The 21,889-nt window shown below is 37.9% G+C and overlaps 1 protein-coding gene across 17 annotated transcripts in view; it reads right to left on the bottom strand.

Moving 5' to 3' along the window:
* The window catches only part of RASAL2 (RAS protein activator like 2), a 388,515-nt gene that overhangs the window by 56,510 nt on the left and 310,116 nt on the right, over window positions 1–21,889 (bottom strand). For all 17 annotated transcript variants that reach the window (XM_021063720.1, XM_021063713.1, XM_021063721.1 and 14 more), the window contains one exon: window positions 9,490–9,599. In XM_021063720.1, coding sequence (XP_020919379.1) covers window positions 9,490–9,599 — 110 coding nt within the window. The remainder of the gene's footprint in view (window positions 1–9,489; window positions 9,600–21,889) is intronic.

Here is a 21,889-nt window from a genome sequence, read left to right as displayed (position 1 = left end):
GTGTGGCTCATTCCTCCTACTCCTCCCCACCCCACTACGGATATGGGTAGGCAATGCATACAGGATGGGATCTGATTTTATCTGGGAAATCTAGATGATGAGCAATGACTAATTGTTGGTGGCAGAGCCCAAGTTGATGATTTTGGATTAGGCTGTACTCCTAGAGGTTCATCAGGGCAAAGAATGTGTGACTACTTCCTGCGGATAAGAGGACTGGGAGGGTGAAGAGACCAGAACAGTAAGAATTCCTTCCTAGAAACTGTGGAAGGTATGCAAGTGAACACCTAGAATACAGATGTACCCGCTACACTCAATAAAGCCATAGCTAAAAGCTCCTCAGAGATGAGACATTTCTGTAGAATCCACTTAAGTACCCCAAGATAGGAGAGTCAGTTTTAAACATATGCCAGGCTCAGAGAGCATCATGCAAGGCGAAGACAGTACTAAAACTTTCTTATTCCTTTCTGTCTCCCCTTGCCCCAAATCTGGAGGGCACCTAAAACCATGGGTAATTAAGCTGGATGGGAAGAGTAGATCAGAAGAATGTAAGTGGTTTACAACACTCCCTTCTCAATAAGCAGGCAGACTCCCTGCAATTGGCTTGCCTGGGGTGATTACTATCTCAAACTGAACACCAACAGGCTTTGAGTCAGGACTTTTTATATAGAGTAACCACAGCTTAACTAAATGGAGAGAACAGACTTAAACATAAAAACAAAACCCTAGAACTTCTAGAAGGAAACATAGGTGAAAAACCTCTTGGGACACACACAAAATCCATAAAAATTGCTGGTGGAAATGTTAAATGGTACAGGTACTCTGGAAAATAGTTTGGTAGTTTGTTTTTTTTTTTTAAATAAACCTAAGTAAGTACTAATCATACAACTCAGCAACTTGCATATTTACCCTAGAGTAGTGATAACTTATATGTACACAACTGTTCACAGCAGTTTTATTCCTAAAGACCAGAAACAAATGTTTTCCAGTGGGTAACTGGTTTAACAAATTTTGATATATCCATATAATGGAATACCACTCAGCAATAACGAGGAACAGACTGTTGATAAATGGACAACTTGGATGGATTTCATCCAATGGATGGATTTCAAGGGCATTCTATCTAGTTGGGGAAAAAGAAGACAGTCTTAAATGGCTACATACTATATGATTCCATTTATATAACATTCTTGAAATAACAAAACAAAAAGCGGTTGCTAGGGGACAGGGATGGTGTAGGGAGGTAGGTATGACTATAATGTCGTCGCAGAGGGCGTTCTTTCCTGGTAATGGAATAATTTTGTCTCTTGATTGTGGTGGTAGTTACACAAATCTATACATAGGACTAAACTGCATAGAACTATCTGCACGCAAATGAGCACATACAAAAAATTGGTGAAAACTGAATAAAGTCTGTAGTCTAGTTTACAGAATTATACCAGTGTCAATCACCTGGTTTTGATATTACACTACAGTTATAAGATATCACCACTGGGGGGAGGGCTCCAAGACTCTATGTACTATTTTTACAACTTCTTGTGAACATAAAAATGCCAAAAAAAAAGAGAAAAGAATTAAAGAATTAGTCTAAAAGGAGACACTCAAGAAGATGAGTATATACACCCTGCAAATGAACATCACACTTACTCTTCGGTAGCTCCTGATGAAAAATAAGCAGACTATTTTATAACCATGCTTTGTCAGTGAGCCTCAGAACCAAAGACATAGTGTGAAGATTTTTACTTGAAGAACATTTGAAGGACATGAGAAAATTCTATTTTATGTGCTTATCTTTACCTCAAGATACTGGTAAATTTAAGCAGCACTTCCAGAGCAAGGCTGGCAACCTGACAGGCATTCGAAATCCTGGAATGCCTGAAATGTGGTATGACCATGGTTTTTCAGCATTTCCTAGTTTTTCATACTTTTCAAAGTGCATTTCAATACAGACTCTTCTCCTGTCCCAACACCCTTCCACATGACATGGTTTTAATGTGAAAACGCTGCCAATATCGATTCTAGGAAATCACTTTACTGGCTTTTATCTGATTAGATGGCTTTGGAACAATGATGACTTTGTGACATCCTATTGATTTTGCCTCTAAAATGTTCCTCCTATCTTGCTTCTGACTCTTCATTCCCATGGCCACTACTCTCTTTAGAGTCTTCATTACTTCTTACAATAGCTTTTTGCTAATCGGCCTCCCAAACATAGTCTCAGAAAACCAAGTCATCTGAAATTATACATAGCCACAATTTTGATTAGGTCATTTCCTCGCTCAAAAATGTTTAAAGGCTCCTCAGTGCTTATATGATAAAGCCCAAACTCCTCGATCTGACATTTAAGGACTGTGCTGTGTATGGAATACTGGATTGAAAATAACCTTCACTTAGAATTTTGAAAACATTGCTTCATTGACTTTTGATTGTCAATATTTCTGTTGAGAATTTTCCACACCTCCTTTGTGCATGACATATTCTCTCTAGAAGCTTTTAAGATAGTTTTTAAAGCCTCAGTGTTGTGCTCTTTCATGATGATATGAATTGATGTGTGTGTGTGTTGAAAGTCTTTTGTCATTTTTCATTCACTATGTTGGAAATTTGGTGGCCTTTCTAGTCTGTACATTTATATTTGCTTGTTTGGGGAAATTTTCTTATATTATTTCTTGGGCAATTTCCTCTCCCAGTTTTCTAAGTTCTCTTTTATCAGAATCTTCTGGATAGAGTTTTTCATTTTCTGTTTCGCTTTCTGGGAGACTGACTCGATTTTAGGGTTTTTTTTTTTTTTTTTTTTTTAATTTTATGGCTGCATCCATGGCATATGGAAGTTCCTAGGCCAGGGACTGAATCTGAGCCTCATCTGTGACCTATGCTATAGCTGCAGCAATGCCAGATCCTCTTAACCCACCGTACTGTGCTAGGGATCAAACCCACGCCTCCACAGTGACCTGAGCCACTGCAGTAGGATTTTTAACCCACAGTCACAGTGGGAACTCCAAGTCTGGCTTTTATATTTCAATTTCCAAGCTCTCTTGTTTCATTAAGGCTCCTTATAACATCTTTTTATTTGTTTCCTAGATGCATAATCTTATATTTTGAATATATTCATTATGTTTTGAAGTTGTTTTTGGCTCTATGCATTGTCTCTGTTTTTTCTGGGTTCTTTTTTTCTCTCTTCTATTTATTTATTTTTCTCTCTATCTTTCATGTTGAAGAATTTCCTCAAATATCTGGAGATTCTTGGCCATCTGTTTATATTTAAGATAAAAGAACTCAATGGAAGCTGTGTGTGCTGGAATAGAGCTTACAGATTAATGAGCTTCACTGCAGAGTACTTCCTGGCCAGCTGGTATTTAAAAAAAAAAAAAAACCTTAATGTCTTTATTGAGATATAATCAACATATCATAAACTCTATCCATTTAAAGTGTACCATTTTCAGTATATTCAGAGTTGTGCAATTATCACCACAAGCTAAGCTTAAAAACATTTCATCACTCCAAAAAGAAACCTCATGTCCATTAGCAGTCATTCTTTTTTTTTTTTTTTTTTTTTTAACAGCTGTGCCTGCTGCATATGGAAATTCCCAGGCTAAGGGTCTGATCGGAGATACAGCTGCTGGTCTACACCTCAGCCACAGCAACACCAGATCTGAGGCATGTCTGTGACTTACACCTCAGCTCACGACAATGCTGAGCAACCCACTGAGCAAGGCCAGGGATCAAACCCACATCGTCATGGATACCAGTCAGATTCTTAACCCACTGAGCCACAAGAGGAACTCCCATTAGCAGTCATTCTTCATTCATTACTTCCCCCTGCTCTATATCCCTAGCCTCTGGCAACCATTTATCTACTGCCTCCCTAGATTTGCATATTTTCGACAGTTCACATAAATGTAATTATACAATATGTGGTCTTCTGATTGGCTTCTTTCACTTAGCATAAAATTGTCCAGGTTCATCCATGTTGTAGCATGTAGCAGTACTTCATTCCTTTTTATGACTGAATAATACTGCATTGCATGGATATATCAAGCTTTGTATATCCGTTCACCAGTTCATGGACATTTGGGTCATTACTACTTTTGAGCTATTATAAATAATAGTTATGAACATTCATGCACAGGTTCTTGTGAAGATATATGTTTTCCTTTCTCTTGGATACACTTAGGAATAGAATTACCAGCTGAAATTGTAATAGGGGAACACAAATGTTGGTATCTGTCTCTGGTGCATATCTGTATCTTTATCTGGCTTCTCCATTTTGGTATGTGATAAAATTGCCTTCTGCAGGCAATTACACTTGATCTTCTTACTTAAAGTAATCCATCATTCAGATTTCTCCTAGTTTTATCAAGGACGGAGTTTGTATTTCTGTTTCTTATACTAAGTCATTCTCAAGATTAAAAAAACACAAAGTTTTTACCTATCAACTTAAAAACTGCAACTTTCCCCTTCTAATCATTTCCTACCTCATGCCTTCACATACCATGAACTCTTCAATATTTCAAGCCCTGTGATTTCCTACTCTTTGCTTTTGCTTATTATTTCCATTCTGAGGAATGCTCTCTCCAGCTATCTGTTTCTAAGTTCAAATTATACCTGTTTTTTAAGGTTCCACTCACAGGCCGCTGCCCTCTAAGTTCTTTCTGATCCACCCAATGAGAAATAATCTCTCCTCACCTATAATATTTTCTCCTGGATGTTTACTTCTTTTATTGGACTCCTTGAGGTTGGGGCTGTGTCTTTAGTTCTCTACATTCTTGGTAGTACATGGTTTACCAGACTGTACGTAAATGTCACAATTAGATATGTTACTGTTTATCAAGACATTTGGTTTTTAGAAAAATTAATTATTTGGCAAGTTTTTACTTGCTATGCCTATGCCCCACAATTTTACAAAAGAAATTTTGAGTTTAAGGGTGATTTTAAGTTGATCCCCCAAACCACACTGGTACCAAATTCCATCAGAGCCTCAAAGCAGCGTTTATGACTTGCAGATCATCGGCTAGACAAATCTGGACCCATTAAGGTCTTTTTGATCAATGAAGTCTGCATGTTAAAATACTCGATGGTCATTTGCACAGAGAAGCTTACTGATCATACAAAGTAAACTTTCTTTAGATGACATTAACTCCTTTAAAACTTTTTTTTTTTTTTTTGCCATCTTAAAGCAGTAACTTAGACCTTATGAGAACCATCTTATCTTTTAAAATATGAGTACAAATAAGGTTGTGGTTATCAAAAACCTTGAAGAATTCATAATACCATGATCACTACTTTATTAGCTTCCTGATACCTGTGGATAGACTATTTACTCCTCTTGAAGTGAGAGATAAAGTGATGTGCACAGTATCATAATGACAAATTTAAAGAGAAAGTGATCCTAGCTTCTTGAGTTCAATGTTCTGGTTAGATTTGGTCGAATGAGCCACAAAGAAAAAGACTGACATATTGGACCGATGAAAATCTAAAACATGAGTGATTTTAAAACAACAGATTGGAAGAAAATTTTAACAACATGCACTATAGTGGCTTGTAATCCCTGATAATAAAGAAAGCACTACTCCAAACCATAAGAAAAGGGACAACAGTTCAACAGAAAAAAATGGGCAAAGGGATGAATATGTAAGCCATAGAAGAAAACTTGTGAAAAAAATGTTCCACTTGCTAGGCATTCGGCAAATATAAATTAAAACAAAGAAATGTCTCCCTACATGCCCTTTTTTGGAGAGACAATATGGAATAATGGTTAAGAATGGAGCCTCCAGAGCTAGATTTCTTGGATTTGAACGGCAGTTCTGCCATTTTCTAAACTGTGTGGCCGTGTGCAATTTACCAATTGCTCTCAGTTTTCTTATCTTCAAAATTAGGTCACAACTGTTAACTAGGATTGTTGTGATGATTAAATGAGTTAGTTTATGTAAAGTGCTTAGAATGGTGTCACACGTAGTACATACTGTCTATGTGTTTAATATTATTAGCTGCCCATCATTCTGACGAAATGTAAGGATGTTTGAAGGATGAAAGCAATCCTCATCTGTTGGTGCAAATGGAAATTAGTACTACTTTTTCTGAAGGAGCAGTTCAACTTCGAAAATCTAACCCAATCACATAAGGACAGAAAGGTACATATCAAAAAATAGTCGTTGCACCCTGTTTGTGCCAAAAAGGGGGAAACAATTAAAATATCCATCACAGAGACGTGAAGTACATATGCTACAAAACCTGTAGCACTTGAAGTGGGCAGCTGTTTGCTTAACGATGTAGATTTATATGACTGATACATAAAGGTGTCCACAATATTTTTACTAAAAAGCTAGGTCACAAAGTAATACACACAATATGATCTCACTTAGATGCAAACAAGCAAAAGATGTGTCTGTGTGCATTTAGGTATGGATTTTAAAAAGGTTTGAAAATATACAAACTATTAATGATAAGGCTATTTATATAGGGAAAAAAGGAAGGTGAAGAGGAACTTAATTGTTTTTTAAGCTGTACTTATGTATTAAACCTTTTTTTTTTAGACAGCAAAGACACAAGCATATTTTACTCTTCAATTAAAAAACTGAAAAAAGGAGTTCCCATCGTGGCTCAGTGGTTAATGAACCTGATTAGTAACCACGAGGTTGTGGGTTCGATTCCTGGCCTCGCTCAGTGGGTTAAGGTTCTGGCCTTGCCATGAGCTGTGGTATAGGTCGCAGACACAGCTCAGAGCCTGCGTTGCTGTGGCTCTGGCGTAGGTTGGCGGCTACGGCTCCGATTATACTCCTCGCCTGGGAACCTTCATAAGCCATGGGTGCAGCCCCTAAAAAAACTGAGAAAAGGGACAGCTTACTAGGTTTGCCTAGAGTTTCTGTCAACTTGCTATAAGAATAGAAATGTTGGAGTTCCCATCGTGGTGCAGCAGAAACGAATCCGACTAGGAACCATGAGGTTGCGGGTTCGATCCCTGGCCTTGCTCAGTGGGTTAAGGATCCAGCGTTGCTGAGAGCTGTGGTGTAGGTTGCAGGCAAGGCTTGGATCCTGCATTGCCGTGGCTGTGGTGTAGGCCGGCAGCTGTAGCTCAGATGTGATCCCTAGCCTGGGAACTGACAAATGCCTCAGGTGTGGCTCTAAAAAGATAGAAGACAAAAGACAAAAGACAAAAAAAAAAAAAAAAAAAAGAAAAGAAAGAAAGAAAGAAATGTTTTTCTATTTAGATTAGATACCATATACCACTTGGGAAGAAATGATCTAATTTTGGCAACTGATGCATATGACACAAGACCAGAGGTCTTAGGAAAATTTCTAATCATACCTGTAAGGGTACTAAATTGAAGAACTCAGTTGATAATTCTTGTGCCTTAGTTCTATTTACCTGTCTGGATAATCTGAGGACAAGAAAGTTTGATTTTGCTTTTTTTTTTTAACTGTGATACAGTTATACTTCTAGTGAGTATTTCCCTATTAAAGAGAAACAAAGTTTGGGAAAATTTTTTATGTAGGAAAACTTATTCAAATGGATTTGAAAAATAAAAAAGATTGATTGATATCTGAGAGTTACTAGCACCTTTCTATCAAGCTGTATTTGAGACAGAGAGATACTACTATTGATTGAAGCAGGACAGCATGGAAGCACATATAACGAATTTAAGTCATTGGAAAGGGTAAAAATATGCTGACTATATAATAGCAATAGCAGACTCCAGGAGAATATAATCTCTTGGTAACTCAATCCAAGAATTCCTTTAAGCTACTTAAAGCCAAATACAATAGGACTGGGTACTTTGTTTGAAGTTAAAAAAGTGATACTTAGTACAAGTTTAAAAAAAAAAAAGAAGCCCACCTACAAAAAATATCTCATCTCCCAAGTTAATATATGAGGCTGCAGAAACTGGCTATTGAATTAGAAACATTTTAGTTACTGCACCATATCCTTGGTCTTAAAAACCAGTATTCTGGAAAAATGTGTCATTCTATTTTATTGAAGTTTATTTATAAAATGCTTTGAATTCTTACAACGATGAAGGTTGCAAAATAAATCTATAAGAAAAACATGAGAAAAAAATTTTATATGATTACCTTAAAACAAATAGGTATAAAAGACATACTTAATGATACAGTTATACTGCAAATTGGACAGACTTGCAAATTCCACAGAACATCTCTAATGTGGCTGATAAAGAAGTAGCCTCTCATCAACTCAGTATGGGGGGCAAGTTACTTCATGTACAAAATAAGGAGAGTAATTCTCTGCCTGGCAAATGCATAATCTGCCATTATAGAGATTATAATCTATTTTTGTTTGTTATGCAGGTAACTGACAATAATGAACTTACTACCAAAAGGAAAACAAATCCAAGTATAAATAAGAGCATCATTATGAAAAGCAGACATGCATTTATATCCAAGCCCTACTACTTAGCTGTGTGACTGGGGCAAGTGCCTCAATCTCTTCTGCCTTAGTGTCTCATCTGTAAAATGAGCATAATAACAGTATCTAGGGTTGTATTACATGAGAAGCTACATTAAAAATGCTTAGCACAGAAATTCCTGCTGTGGCACAGTGGGTTAAGAATCCAACTGCAGCAGCCTGAGTCTCTGTGAAGGTTCAGGTTTGATCCTCAGCCTGGTGCAGTGGGTTAAAAGATCTGGCATTGCTACAGCTTCAGCTCAGATTCGACCCAGGAACTTCCATATGCTGCAGGTAAGGCCATAAGAAATAAAATAAAAATGCTTGGCACAGAGTAAACAATCGATAAATACTGGTGGTGGTGGTGATGTGTTAAGACACAATAAGTACTATTTCCTATATTTTGGAACATTATGGAGACATGAAATATAACCAATGTGTGCTAGTATATATTCCATTATTTTAGAAGGTTGTTAACCTTAGCAAGCTAGGCATTTGAGGTGGACCTAATTATTGAAATTCAGGCTTCCTTTTCAACATGTCTTCTGGAAGTAATTGCAAATTAATATGAGATCAATTCCAAATATTATGTATAAAGAACAATGTAGTAATGAAAACCATAGACACTTAGGGCCAAATTGTCCAAATCCAAATACCATTTCTGCTATTTACTAAGCAGTATAACCTTGGGTAAGATTTTTTCTGTTCCGCACACTCTTCATCTCTAACATGGTGATAATAATATTTATCTATACTATTGGGTTATTATGAAGATTAATCAAGGTAATGCATACAAAACACATAGTACAGTGATCAAAAATGTTAGTCACTGGCATCATCATCCCTTAGTCATTCTACAAAAGAAAGATACACCTCTGACCACAAGAACTTGATTCTACAGAAACAGCACAACTGATCCTTAAATTAGTTCTTAGGTATTCATACATTCTCCGATATTATATAAAAACTGGTTGGATATTTGAGCCAACATTTGTATTGGATCTTTCCATCTGTCAATGATGCAAAGTTAGAGAAAACCAAAATGCCTTATCAAAATTCACTGCTTTCTTTGCTTTAATCAAGAGAACTCCTACCTGTCATCTGCACTGCGAAGAGAGGGAAGCCGAAAGCTCGTGTTTCTGTCAAGCTTTGATTGGCTTTTGGTCCTCTTGATGGAGCCTTTCAGGCGCTTGCTGAAGAACCCCTAGAGTGAAAAGGCAGAAGATGATGGGAAAACGAACCAAGAGGGAACCTTGCTGTCTCCTAACTCATTCTCTCTGCCTTTGAAAAAATACTCAGATTCTTATAATGAAGACCAGAAACAGAATTCTGCTTTTAATTTTTTAATTTGTAATCAATAGCTTTGAAACTGCCTGGTAATGGGATACATTCTTTTTTCCCTTCTTATGACAACTGGGAGAGTTAAAACTTTTTGACAGCACTTAATATCATTTTTTAAATAGTTTTTATACTAGCTATGGTAGAGAAACGTCTAACTTCTATGGTAGTATGTTGGTGGTTTCAATAGCAGTAAAATTTGGTCTGTGTCACCTTGGATATGGAATTTGTGAAGTTAAATTTTAAATGTAGCTTAACTATTTTAAAATGAAATAGGCATGTGTCATTGATGAAACCAAGGAAGCATCTAGACTACAAAAGAAAAAAGTGCTTTACAGTGTTTAGCTCCTTCTTGCTTTCTACCACTACCACCAAATGATCTAGGAGTGCCTTGAATGTCTTTTTAGTCTTAGCATCTGGCAAATAATGGCCATTCAAAAAAAGTTTGTTGAATAAAAGAATAAATGCAAGAATGCATGACTATGGTCACTGCTTTTAAGAAACAATTCTACTGTGGCAGATGAAAGGACACCTTATAAGTATATCAAAATGCCTTAAGAAAAGCTTGCAATTCCAAGAAAACTATTTTGATGCATGGAAATGACTCTAATCACTTATTAACTTATAGAAGCTGTATACAATAAATATTTCCAAAAGAAGAAAAAAATACGGGCCAATCAACACATCAAATCTGTCATATTCTTTTAGTTACCACTAAAGCCTACTCTTTTGGGGGTGAAGACTATATTATCATGACAAGCTAGATTATGCTTATCTAATAATGCCACAAAACATACTAAGAGATGATAAACAGGTCAAACAAGGGAAATGGGACCTGGCTCGATGCCGTCCTCACTCAGGGACTTAGGCTAAGGCAGGCTCATCTCTGTGCTTCTATAGTTGCTACAGCAGTATAAAGGAAAGGTGACAAATTATGTACTTGCTCTTAAAGCTTCATGAATCTTGTGGTCCCATTTTATTAGACAAAATAGTCACATGACCACATCAACTTCAATGGGGAAAGGATGTACAATCCTCTCATGTATTCAGAAAGATAAATGGTAAACAGCAGTGTGGACTAGCACAGTGCTTTTCCACACCAAGTAGTTTGTAAGCATACAAGCAACTACTAGAGAAAAATAGAAAAAAAAGTAGCTCAATCAGAAGTAGAACTATTTAGCTCAATGAAGAAAAATGATTATGTTATTTCTTGTTCTTGTAGCCCAGAGAATAAGAGTAAAAACTCCTAGAAAATATCACATAGATATCATTCTGCATGCTTTTTTTTTTTTTTTTTATTCCCCAGGCTGTTTCTTATTATAGGTATATTGAGATTGATTGGAGGAAAAAAAACAAGGCTATTTTTAAAAGTACTATATTTCTCAGAGACAGGCATTTGCCTGGTCTCCTGTATAATCTTAGCATCATTAGGGAAATACACTATCATTTGCTCTTCAGGGCAAAGACTTTATTTACTACTTTCTATGATTCAGTCAAGATTGAGTCACCACATTGTTCAGCAAACCAGACCTAAGTTTTTAGAATTCTATAAGGATCATTTAGAGCTGGTTCAAAACCACTGGCTAAGTTGAGATTTAGTCCAAGGATCTGACTTAATAGTATATACAAATACATTTCTAACAAAAATAAAGTAAAGCAGTTAACTGAGAATGTACTAGCAGATGTTCACTCATATAATACTTTTGCCTTTCAGTGGCACTTATTATATCATACTCATACATATATATATATATATTTGTTGTTGTTGTTGTTGTTGTTGTCGTCTTTTTGCCTTTTCTAGGGCCGCTTCTGGCAGCATATGGAGGTTCCCAGGCTAGGGGTCTAATCGGAGCTGTAGATGCTGGCCTACGCCACAGCCACAGCAATGCCAGATCTGAGCTGTGTCTTCGACCTACACCACAGCTCATGGCAACGCCGGATCCTTAACCCACTGAGCGAGGCTGGGGATCGAACCCGAAACCTCGTGGTTACTAGTCGGATGCGTTAACCACTGCACCACGACAGGAACTCCCATACTTCATATTTTAATCCATTTCTCTATTAAATATTTATGTCCATATGTTATAAAGCACCATACCAGATGTTGTAAGGGAATCAAAGATAAATGCAAACTCTGCCCTCAAAAAGTCCATGGTTTAATATTGGATTCGAAATAAATATATATATGACACAATATGCTTTAGGAAGGTACATGTTCTTAGTGCCTGGCATATTTAATCACAAAAACAAAACCATCATATTTCTTTCAATCTAGGGCACCAATGACTGTAAGTTATATCACTTTTTTTTTTTTTTGGGCTGGACCCACAGCATGTGGAAATTCCTCAGCCAGGGCTCGAACCTGAACCACAGCAGTGACTCAAATCACTATGGTGACAACACCAGATCCTCAACCCACTTTGCCACAGCAAACTCCTCACATCACTATTTCATGAACACTAAGAAAAAAAAAAAAAGCCAATTTAACTATAACACAACACCTTATCACTTAGAATTTTTATTTTGCACTAAAGATGTTGTTTTTCAAAGACTTACTTTGGCAGATTGTGTCATATATCACGCAGAGCATAATACATTAAAGAATATACAAAATTGGTTAAAGTATTCCTAAGGCTTCTTCATTATTCTGAACTACTTTTTGACTCAGAACAGTTGTTCATGTTTTTCCACAGAATACCATGATATATTCTTTCTTTCAAGAATGTTGATAAGGAGTCCCTGCAGTGGTGCAATGGGTTAAGAATTTGACTATAGTGGCTTGGGTCACTGTGGAGGTGTGGGTTTGAGCCCTGGCCTGGCGCAGTGGGTTAAAGGATCTGGCACTGCTGTAGCTGTGATGTAGGTTGCAGTTGCAGCTCGGATTCAATCCCTGGCCAGGAACTTCTACATGCCATGAGTATGGCAAAAAAAAAAAAAAAAAAAAAAAAAAAAAAAAAAAGAATGATGATGACAAACAGCATATTGTAAAAGAATAATCTACAGAGCTGTTAAAATGTGAAAAAAATGTATCTTAGCATTGACGAAACATGGCATTATTTTAGAGTTACACAGGAAATTATTCCTTGAGTTTAGTGAAAAAAGAGGTTGTATCATCTGTCAAAACATAGGGAAATTATATGAAAGAAGTGGTATATTCTAGGCCTGTGAGGGTGGACAGGATTTGGATCTGGGCGTATTGAGGAGCAAGGGGATTTTATGGAGCAAAGCATGAAAAGTGGCATTGAGGTAACAACACACATTAAGTAAATTAGTCTGGTTGGTATATGAGTAGCAGCAGTGAAAAATAAGTTTGGAAAGGTGATTTACTCAGCCATTAATGTCTAATTATTTTTCCCTTTGGCCGTTAAACTTTTGAGGGAAGGTGTAATGCTCAGCATATTAACATCTACCACAGAATCTAAACCTTAAGAAGTTCTCAATAGATAGCATATAAATCTATACCTAAAATATGGTTGTTTAAGAATATAGATAAGGGAAAGTGTAAGATGCTCAGGTGGGTCAGTGAAATTTCATGGAGATGGCAGAATACACTACAAAATGGTTTTCATTTCCTTGATATAACTGAAACACAGCTTTCATGTGAGAATATTCTTAGCTTAGGGCCCTATTTGATCGAAGTTTTCCATTCTCCCCTACCTCATGTTCAGTGGTACCCAGGAAGAGGAGCTGGGATTTTCCTAGCTTATCGTGACTGTTTCCAAACCTTTATTCCATGAAGTAATGGCTTGGAGTAATGCATATTCTTCAAGGTTCATACCACTTTGATTTAATATACTTTATCACTCTTTGCTGCCATGCATTAATCTTTCTTTCTCTTTCCTTTATTTATTGAGGGGTTTAGCCCCTAGCTTGCACTATTTCTGTCTCTTAACTCTTAACACCATGCTGGTGTTAATAATATCTTAGCTTCACAATTCCTTAACTCCAAGAACCCTTAACTGCCTCTCCAGCTACCCACTCCTAGAATCACACCCTAGATACTAATTCAGATCCTCCTCCTCAGACATCTTAGATAATAATACTCTTCGGAATTTTTTTTTTTTTCTGGTCTTTTTAGGGCCGCAGGCTAGGTTCCCAGGCTAGGGGTCCAGTCAGAGCCAGAGCTGCTGGCCTACGCCACAGCCATAGCAACATCAGATCTGAGCCACTTCTGCAACCTATACCACAGCTCATGGCAATGCTGGTTCCTTACCACTGAGCAAGGCTGTGGATTGAACCTGGGTCCTCATGGATACTTGTCAGATTCATTTCTGTTGAGCTGTAAGGGGAACTCACTGACTTATTTTTTTTTTTTTTTTTTTGTCTTTCTGCCTTTTCTAGGGCCACACCCGTGGCATATGGAGTTTCCCAGGCAAGGGGTCTAATTAAAGCTGTAGCCGCCAGCCTACACCAGAGCCACAGGAACGCGGGATCCGAGCCGCATCTGCAACCTATACCACATCTCAAGGCAACGCTGGATCCTTAACCCACTGAGCAAGGCCAGGGATCGAACCCACAACCTCATGGTTCCTAGTCGGATTCGTTAACCACTGAGCCACGATGGGAACTCCACTGACTTTTCTTCTTGACCAGGTATCTCTTTCTGCAGATACATCTGCTCTTCAGCCTCAAAGAAACCTCCAGTCTCTTGACCACCTAATTTTCTTCCTCACCCTGTTCTTTTCTCTCTACTCAACCTAGACTCCTGGACCAGTGACCTGAAGCTAATTAATCTCCAATAACTTCCATTCGCTTTATGATCAGTTACCCAAAATCAAAACTGAATCAATGTTTAAAATCTGGCCTCACAATCAGGCTGTTCAGGAAGACCACATAGCTGAATAGGCTGATGCTACTAAACAGTCACTATCCCCAAGGTTGGTGTGGCTTTTCCTATGCCTCTGACCTGGACCACCTGTGCACAGAACCTTCCAGCAGCATTACTCCCTCTGGGAAACCTCAAAGTGTGCAGCATGCCCTCTTGCCCACCAGCCCCTCCTGAGCAATTCTTTACATATAGGACAGGGTGCTTTGTACCGTGAATAACCCTGGCTATAGCTGAGTGGACCAGGGGTGGAAAACTGACCTAGAGGCACCTAAAAGAGTGGTCCTGGTAAGAGTTCTGCATGCAGGATATGCTATCATCTGGTAGCTACTAACGGCTCCACCTGATGCCTGACCATTCTCTGCTTTGTTCTTGATACTCCAGCAACTCTAAAAGCGTACAATTCTCGACATTCACCATGTATCTCTGCTAATGCTCACATTCCCTCCCTTTCCCCCAGCTAAGTCATCCTTTCAGACTCAGCTCAGGCACGATCTCTTCTAAGGTGTCTGTTTTGGCATGTCCTGGCCCTGCTCTAGATGAGGACCTCCTCCTCTGTGCTTCCAAGTATCTATAAATAGAGCCAGCTTTACACTCAGCACACTGCCTGCCTGCTGATGTGTCAACAGTCTTCTCTACTAAACTGTACTCCTCAGGACAGGGACTAAACAATTTGTGCATTCCCAGGGCAGGGCTGATTACCAGGGCATTTAGCAGGGGTCAATATATATTTGTAGAATTGAAATGTAACAGGATAGAAATGAATAAAAGCCATTACAGTGGTTTTGGTGCAAGTGCCACCATGGAAAGAATTATGAAGTGTGGCTTCAAATCCTGGCTCCAATTTCTCCTAGTTGAATGACCTAGGACAAGTCATAACTTTAAAGTCTCAGATTTCTTATCTGTAAAATGAGGATTAAAAACTCCTTTTCCTAAGGCCATTCCAAAGAATAAGACAGCTGAATGCAAAAGTACTTTTAAATAATGGAAAATGGGTTCCTATACATATTAACTGAATATAAATCTAGGCTGAGAGACTCCTGAATACTAGGTAAAATCACGTTTTTTTTTTTTTTTTTTTTTTTTTCCCTTCCTCCTAGAAACTACTACAACAAAGGAAGAGAAGGAAACTAGAGATAAATTCCAAAGTATCACAGATCTGGGGCTATTGTGTCCAGTGATGTATGCCAGTGTCTGTAAGTTATATCTGGTATATCACAAGTGTTCAATAAACATTTGTTGGCTGAATGAATTCACTGAAGGCTTCCTGGGAATCAAGCATGGCTCAGGTACTTTCCAACATGTGATGCTATTTAATCCATGCAACAACTCACGAATTAGTATTCAGTAACTTGCTTTAGGCAATACAGTTAATAGATGAGGAGTTAGAATTTAAATCCAGTATATCGCTAGTACTTAAAAAGTTTTATTTGTTCATATATTTATTAAGCATCTATTACAGCCAGATACTTGAGACACAACAGTGAACAAAACAAAAATCTTTGCCTTAATTAATCTTATACACCAGTGGAAGGAGGCAGACAATAAACAAAGAACAAGAAATTAGCACAATAGAAAAACAGAACTGAATAAAGAGGGTTGGAATTATAAAGTGGTCATGGGAGACCTTACAGACAAAGATTTCATTGAGTAAAGACTGGAAGGAAGTGAGTCAGTTTGTAGATACTGGAAGGGAAAAGCATTCTAGGCAGCAGGACTAGGCTCAGCAAAGGCTTTATGGCAAAAGCATGTCTAGTATGATCAAGAAATAGCCAAGAAGTCAGCATGGCTGAAATGAATGAGCAGTAAGAAGGGTTGTGGGAAACGAGGTTGGAGAGGTAGCGGGGTGGCTCTGGTGCCGAAGTGGGGCAGATGGAACAGCCCGCAGATCCCGTAGGCCACTGTAAGCACCTCACCTTTCACTCTGACGTCTACGGAAATCACCGATGAGAGGTAAGACCATTCCAAGCAGTCATAAATAAATAAGCATTTGCTTTTCTAAAAGAAATTTCAGCTCTGAAATTTTACTATGATTTTAAGCCATAATGTGCAATATATGAACAGGTCACTTTCTTCATCAGCAGTAGATCGCACATCAATAGCTGAGATACAGAGAAGCTATCTGACTTTTTCCAAGTCACACACTGCTGCAAATCAGCAGAGTAAAAACTTAAAGTTCAGGCAGTTCTGACCCTGAAACTCTTGCTTTTTAACCCCTATTACCATGACAAGTTCTCCACATTCTAGTTTCTCTTCAAATATTCTAGGCACTATAATATAATGCATTTTCAGAAGGGGAAATAAAGAATTTCTCCAACAAACAAAAGCTAAAAGAGTACAGCAATACTAAACCCATTCTAAAAGAAATATTGAAAGGGCTTCTCTAAATCAAAAAAAAGGTAAGAAGAATTAGGATGGGGGAAACCACAATTGGAAAGCAATCACTTAAATAAGCCAGCATACAGATCTAAACATGAAGATGCTAACAAAAAAAAAAAAAAAAAAAAAAAGACATCAAAATCATACAATGTGGGGAAGGAAAGTGATAAAATATAGACTCTTTTTTTATTTTAATGATGTGTTTGAGCCTACATGACTATCAGGCTAAAGCAAGCAGATATAGGAGGGGGTTAATATACTTAAAAAACAGGGCAACCACAAATAAAAACCGAACATTACATTCACAAAAACTGAAAAGTACTCAAGCATAAAACAAATGGAAACCATCCAAACAAAAAAAGAACAGAAAAGAGAAACAAAGAATCAACTGGAAAACAAGGTTTAAAAGGGCAATAAATACATATCTATCAATAATCACCTTAAATGTCAATGGACTGAATGCACCAATTAAAAGACACAGAGGGGCAGATTGGATAAAAAAGCAAAAACCTCCAATCTGCTGTCTACAAGAAACTCACTTGAGGGCAAAGGACACACATAGATTGAAAGTGAGGAGGAGTTCCCATCATGGTGCAGTGGTTAACAAATCCTACGAGGAACCATGAGGTTGTGGGTTCGATCCTTGGCCTTGCTCAGTGGGTTAAGGATCCGGCATTGCCATGAGCTGTGGTGTAGGTTGCAGATGTGGCTCGGATCCCACGTTGCTGTGGCTTTGGTGTAGGCTGGTGGCTACAGCTCCAATTAGACCCCTAGCCTGGGAACCTCCATATGCCGCAGGAGTGGCCCTATAAAAGGCAAAAAGACCAAAAGAAAAAAAAAGAAAAAGAAAGTGAGGGGATGGCAAAAGATATTTCATGCCAATGGACAATACATTTCTGATATGCAATACTCCTACCAACCAGACAAAATAGAATTTAAAATGAAGGCCATATAGAAAGACAAAGAAGGACACTATTTAATGATAAAAGGATCCATTCAAGAAGAGGATATTACAATCGTCAATATATATACCTCTAATATAGGAGCACCTAGATATCTACAACAAATACTAACAGACATAAAAGGAGAAATTGATGGGAATACAATCACAGTAGGAGTCTTTAACACCCCACTCACATCAATGGACAGATCCTCTGGACAGAAAATCAACAAGGCAACAGAGATCCTAAAGGACACAATAGAAAAGTTAGACTTAATGGACATTTTCAGGACATCATATCCAAAAAAATCAGAATATACATTCTTCCCAGGTGCACATGGAACATTCTCAAGGACTGACCGCATACTGGGGCACAAAGCTAACCTCAACAAATTTAAAAGTATGGAAATTATTTCAGGTATCTTCTCTGACCACAGTGGCATGAAACTAGAATTCAACCACAGGAAAAGAAATGAGAAAAACTGACTACATGGAGACTAAACAACATGCTACTTAAAAACCAATGGGTTGGAGTTCCCGTCTTGGTGCAGTGGTTAACGAATCTGACTAGGAACCTAGAGGTTGCGGGTTGCTCAGTGGGTTAAGGATCTGGCGTTGCCGTGAGCTGTGGTGTGGGTTGCAGACGCGGCTTGGATCCCGAGTTGCTGTGGCTCTGGCGTAGGCTGGCAGCTACAGCTCCAATTAGACCCTAGCCTGGGAACCTCCATATGCTGTGGGAGTGGCCCAAGAAATGGCAAAAAGACAAAAACAAACAAACAAACAAAAAAACCCAAAAAGCCCAATGGGTCAATGAGGAAAGCAAGACGGAAATTAAAAAATACCTCAAGGTAAATGATAATGAAGACACAACCACTCAAAATCTTTGGGATACCACAAAAGCAGTGCTCAGAGGGAAGTTCACAGCAATACAGGCCTTTCTCAAATCAACAACTTACCCACCACCTAAATGAAATAGAAAAAGAAGAACAAACAAAACCTAAAATCAGCAAGAAGAAGGAAATCATAAAGATCAGAGAGGAAATCAATAAAGTAGAGATTAAAAAACAATAGAAGAAATCAATCAAACCAAGAGCTGGTTCTTTGAAAAAGTAAACAAAATTGACAAACCTCTGGCTAGACCCACCAAGAAGAGGAGAGGAAGAACCCAAATAAACAAAGTAAGAAATGAAAAAGGTGAAGTCACAATGGATACTACGGAAATACAAAAAACCATGAGAGAATACTATGAACAATTGTATGCTAACAAATTTGACAACCCAAAAGAAACTGACAACTTTCTAGAGACTTACAGCCTGCCAAAACTGAATTAAGAAGAAACAGATCAACTGAACAGACCGATCACTAGAAATGAAATTGAGTATGTCATAAAAACACTCCCTACAGGAGTTCCCGTCGTGGCTCATTGGTAAAGGAATCTGACTAGGAGCTATGAGGTTGCGGGTTCAATCTCTGGCCTCGCTCAGTGGGTAAGGATTCCGAGTTGCTGTGAGCTGTGGTGTAGGTTGCAGATGTGGCTCGGACACTGTGTTGCTGTGGCTGTGGCATAGGCTGGTGGCTACAACTCTGATTAGAACTCTTGCCTGGAAAGCTCCAAATGCCACAGGTGCGGCCCTAGAAAAAAGACAAAGAAGTTTTTCTTTTCTTTTTCTTTTTTTTTTTTTTTTAACACAAAAAACCCAAAAACCAAAGCATTCCCTACAAATAAAAGTCCAGGACCAGAGGGCTTCACGGGCGCATTTTACCAAACATACAAAGAGAAACTTGTACCCATCCTCCTTAAACTTATTCAAAAGGTTGAAGAAGAAGGAACACTCCCAAAGACATTCTATGATGCCACTATCACCCTAGTTCCAAAACCAAAGATACCACCAAAAAAGAAACTATAGGCCAATATCTTTGATGAATATAGATGCAAAAATTCTCAACAAAATTTTAGCCAACCGAATCCAGCAATACATAAAAAAGATCATACAACACAATCAGGTGGGTTCATCCAGGTTCACAAGCATGTTTCAACATATGCAAATTAATTAACATCATACACCACATTAACAAAAGAAAAGTCAAAAAAACACACAATCATCTCAATAGATGCAGAAAAAGCATCTGACAAAGTCCAACATCCATTCATGATCAAAACTCTTACCAAAGTCTTACCACTAAAATCTGGAACAAGACAAGGATGCCCACTCTGACCACTGTTATCCAACATGGTTTTGGAAGTCCTAGCCACAGCAGTCAAACAAAGGAAATAAAAGGCATCCAAGGAGGAAGAGAAGAGGTAAAACTGTCATTGTATGCAGATGACATGATACTCTATATAGAAAACCCTAAGGACTCAACCCAAAAACTACTTGAACTGATTAACAAATTCAGCAAAGTAGCAGGATTAAGATTACTAAGATTAATATTCAGAAATCAGTCATATTTCCGTATACTAACAATGAAATATTAGAAAAGGAATACAAAAATGCAATACCTTTTAAAGTTGCACCCCAAAAAATCAAATACCCGGGAATACACCTGACCAAGGAGGTAAAAGACTTATATGCTGAGAACTATAAAACATGAATCAAGGAAATTAAAGAAGATGTAAAGAAATGGAAAGATATTCCATGCTCCTGGGTTGGAAAAATTAATATTGTAAAAATGGTCATACTACCCCAAGTGATCCACAGATTCAACGAAATCACTATCAAATTACCCATGACATTTTTCACAGAACTAGAACAAACAATCCAAAAATTGGAAGCACAGAAGACCCAGAATTGCCAAAGCAATTCTGAGGAACAAAAACCAAGCAGGAGGTATAACTCTCCCAGACTTCACAAAGCCACAGGAATCAAGACAGTGTGGTAGTGGTACCAAAACAGACAGTCCAATGGAACAGAAGGGAGAACCCAGAAATAAACCCTGACACCTATGGTCAATTAATCTTTGACAAGGGAGGCAAGAACATAAAATGGGAAAAAGACAGTCTTTTCAGTAAGTATTGCTGGGAAACCTGGACAACTGCATGCAAATCAATGAAACTAGAACACACCCTCACACCATGCACAAAAATAAACTCAAAAATGTCTGAAAGACTTAAATATAAGACAAGACACCATCAAACTCTTGGAAGAAAACATAGGCAAAACATTCTCTGACATCAACCATATGAATGTTTTCTCAGGTCAGTCTCCCAAAGCAACAGAAATAAAAGCAAAAATAAACCAATGGGACCTAATCAAACTGACAACTTTTTGCACAGCAAAGGAAACCAAAAAGAAAACATAAAGACAACTTATAGAATGGGAGAAAATAGTTTCAAATGATGCAACTGACAAGGGCTTAATCTCTAAAATAAACAAACAACTCATACAATTCAACAGCAAAAAAGCCAACAACCCAATTGAAAAATCGGCAAAAGACCTGAATAGACACTTCTCCAAGGAAGATATACAGATGGCCAACAAGCACATGAAAAAATGCTCAACATCACTGATTATTAGAGAAATGCAAATCAAAAACTACCATGAGATACCACCTCACACCAGTCAGAATGGCCATCATTTATAAGTCCACAAATAACAAATGCTGGAGAAAAGGGAACCCTCCTGCACTGTTGGTGGGAATGTAAGCTGGTACAACCATTATGGACAACAGTATGGAGGTACTTTAGAAATCTATACATAGAACTACCATATGACCCAGCAATCCCACTCTTGGGCATATAGCTGGACAAAACTTTTCTTGAAAAAGACACATGCACCTGCATGTTCATTGCAGCACCATTCACAGTAGCCAAGACAAGGAAACAACCTAAATGTCCATTGACGGATGAATGGATTAAGAAGATGTGGTATATATACACAGCAGAATACTACTAAGCCATAAAAAAGAACAAAATAATGCCATCTGCAGCAACATGGATGGAACTAGAGATTCTCATACTAAGTGAAGAAAGTCAGAAGGAAAAAGACAAATACCATATGATATCACTTATTTC

This window comes from Sus scrofa, chromosome 9 (assembly GCF_000003025.6).
Source record: "Sus scrofa isolate TJ Tabasco breed Duroc chromosome 9, Sscrofa11.1, whole genome shotgun sequence".
Classification (NCBI taxonomy): Eukaryota; Metazoa; Chordata; class Mammalia; order Artiodactyla; family Suidae; genus Sus; species Sus scrofa.
The sequence above is the reverse complement of the archived record's forward strand: the minus strand, read 5'-3'. Positions and strand labels throughout refer to the sequence as shown.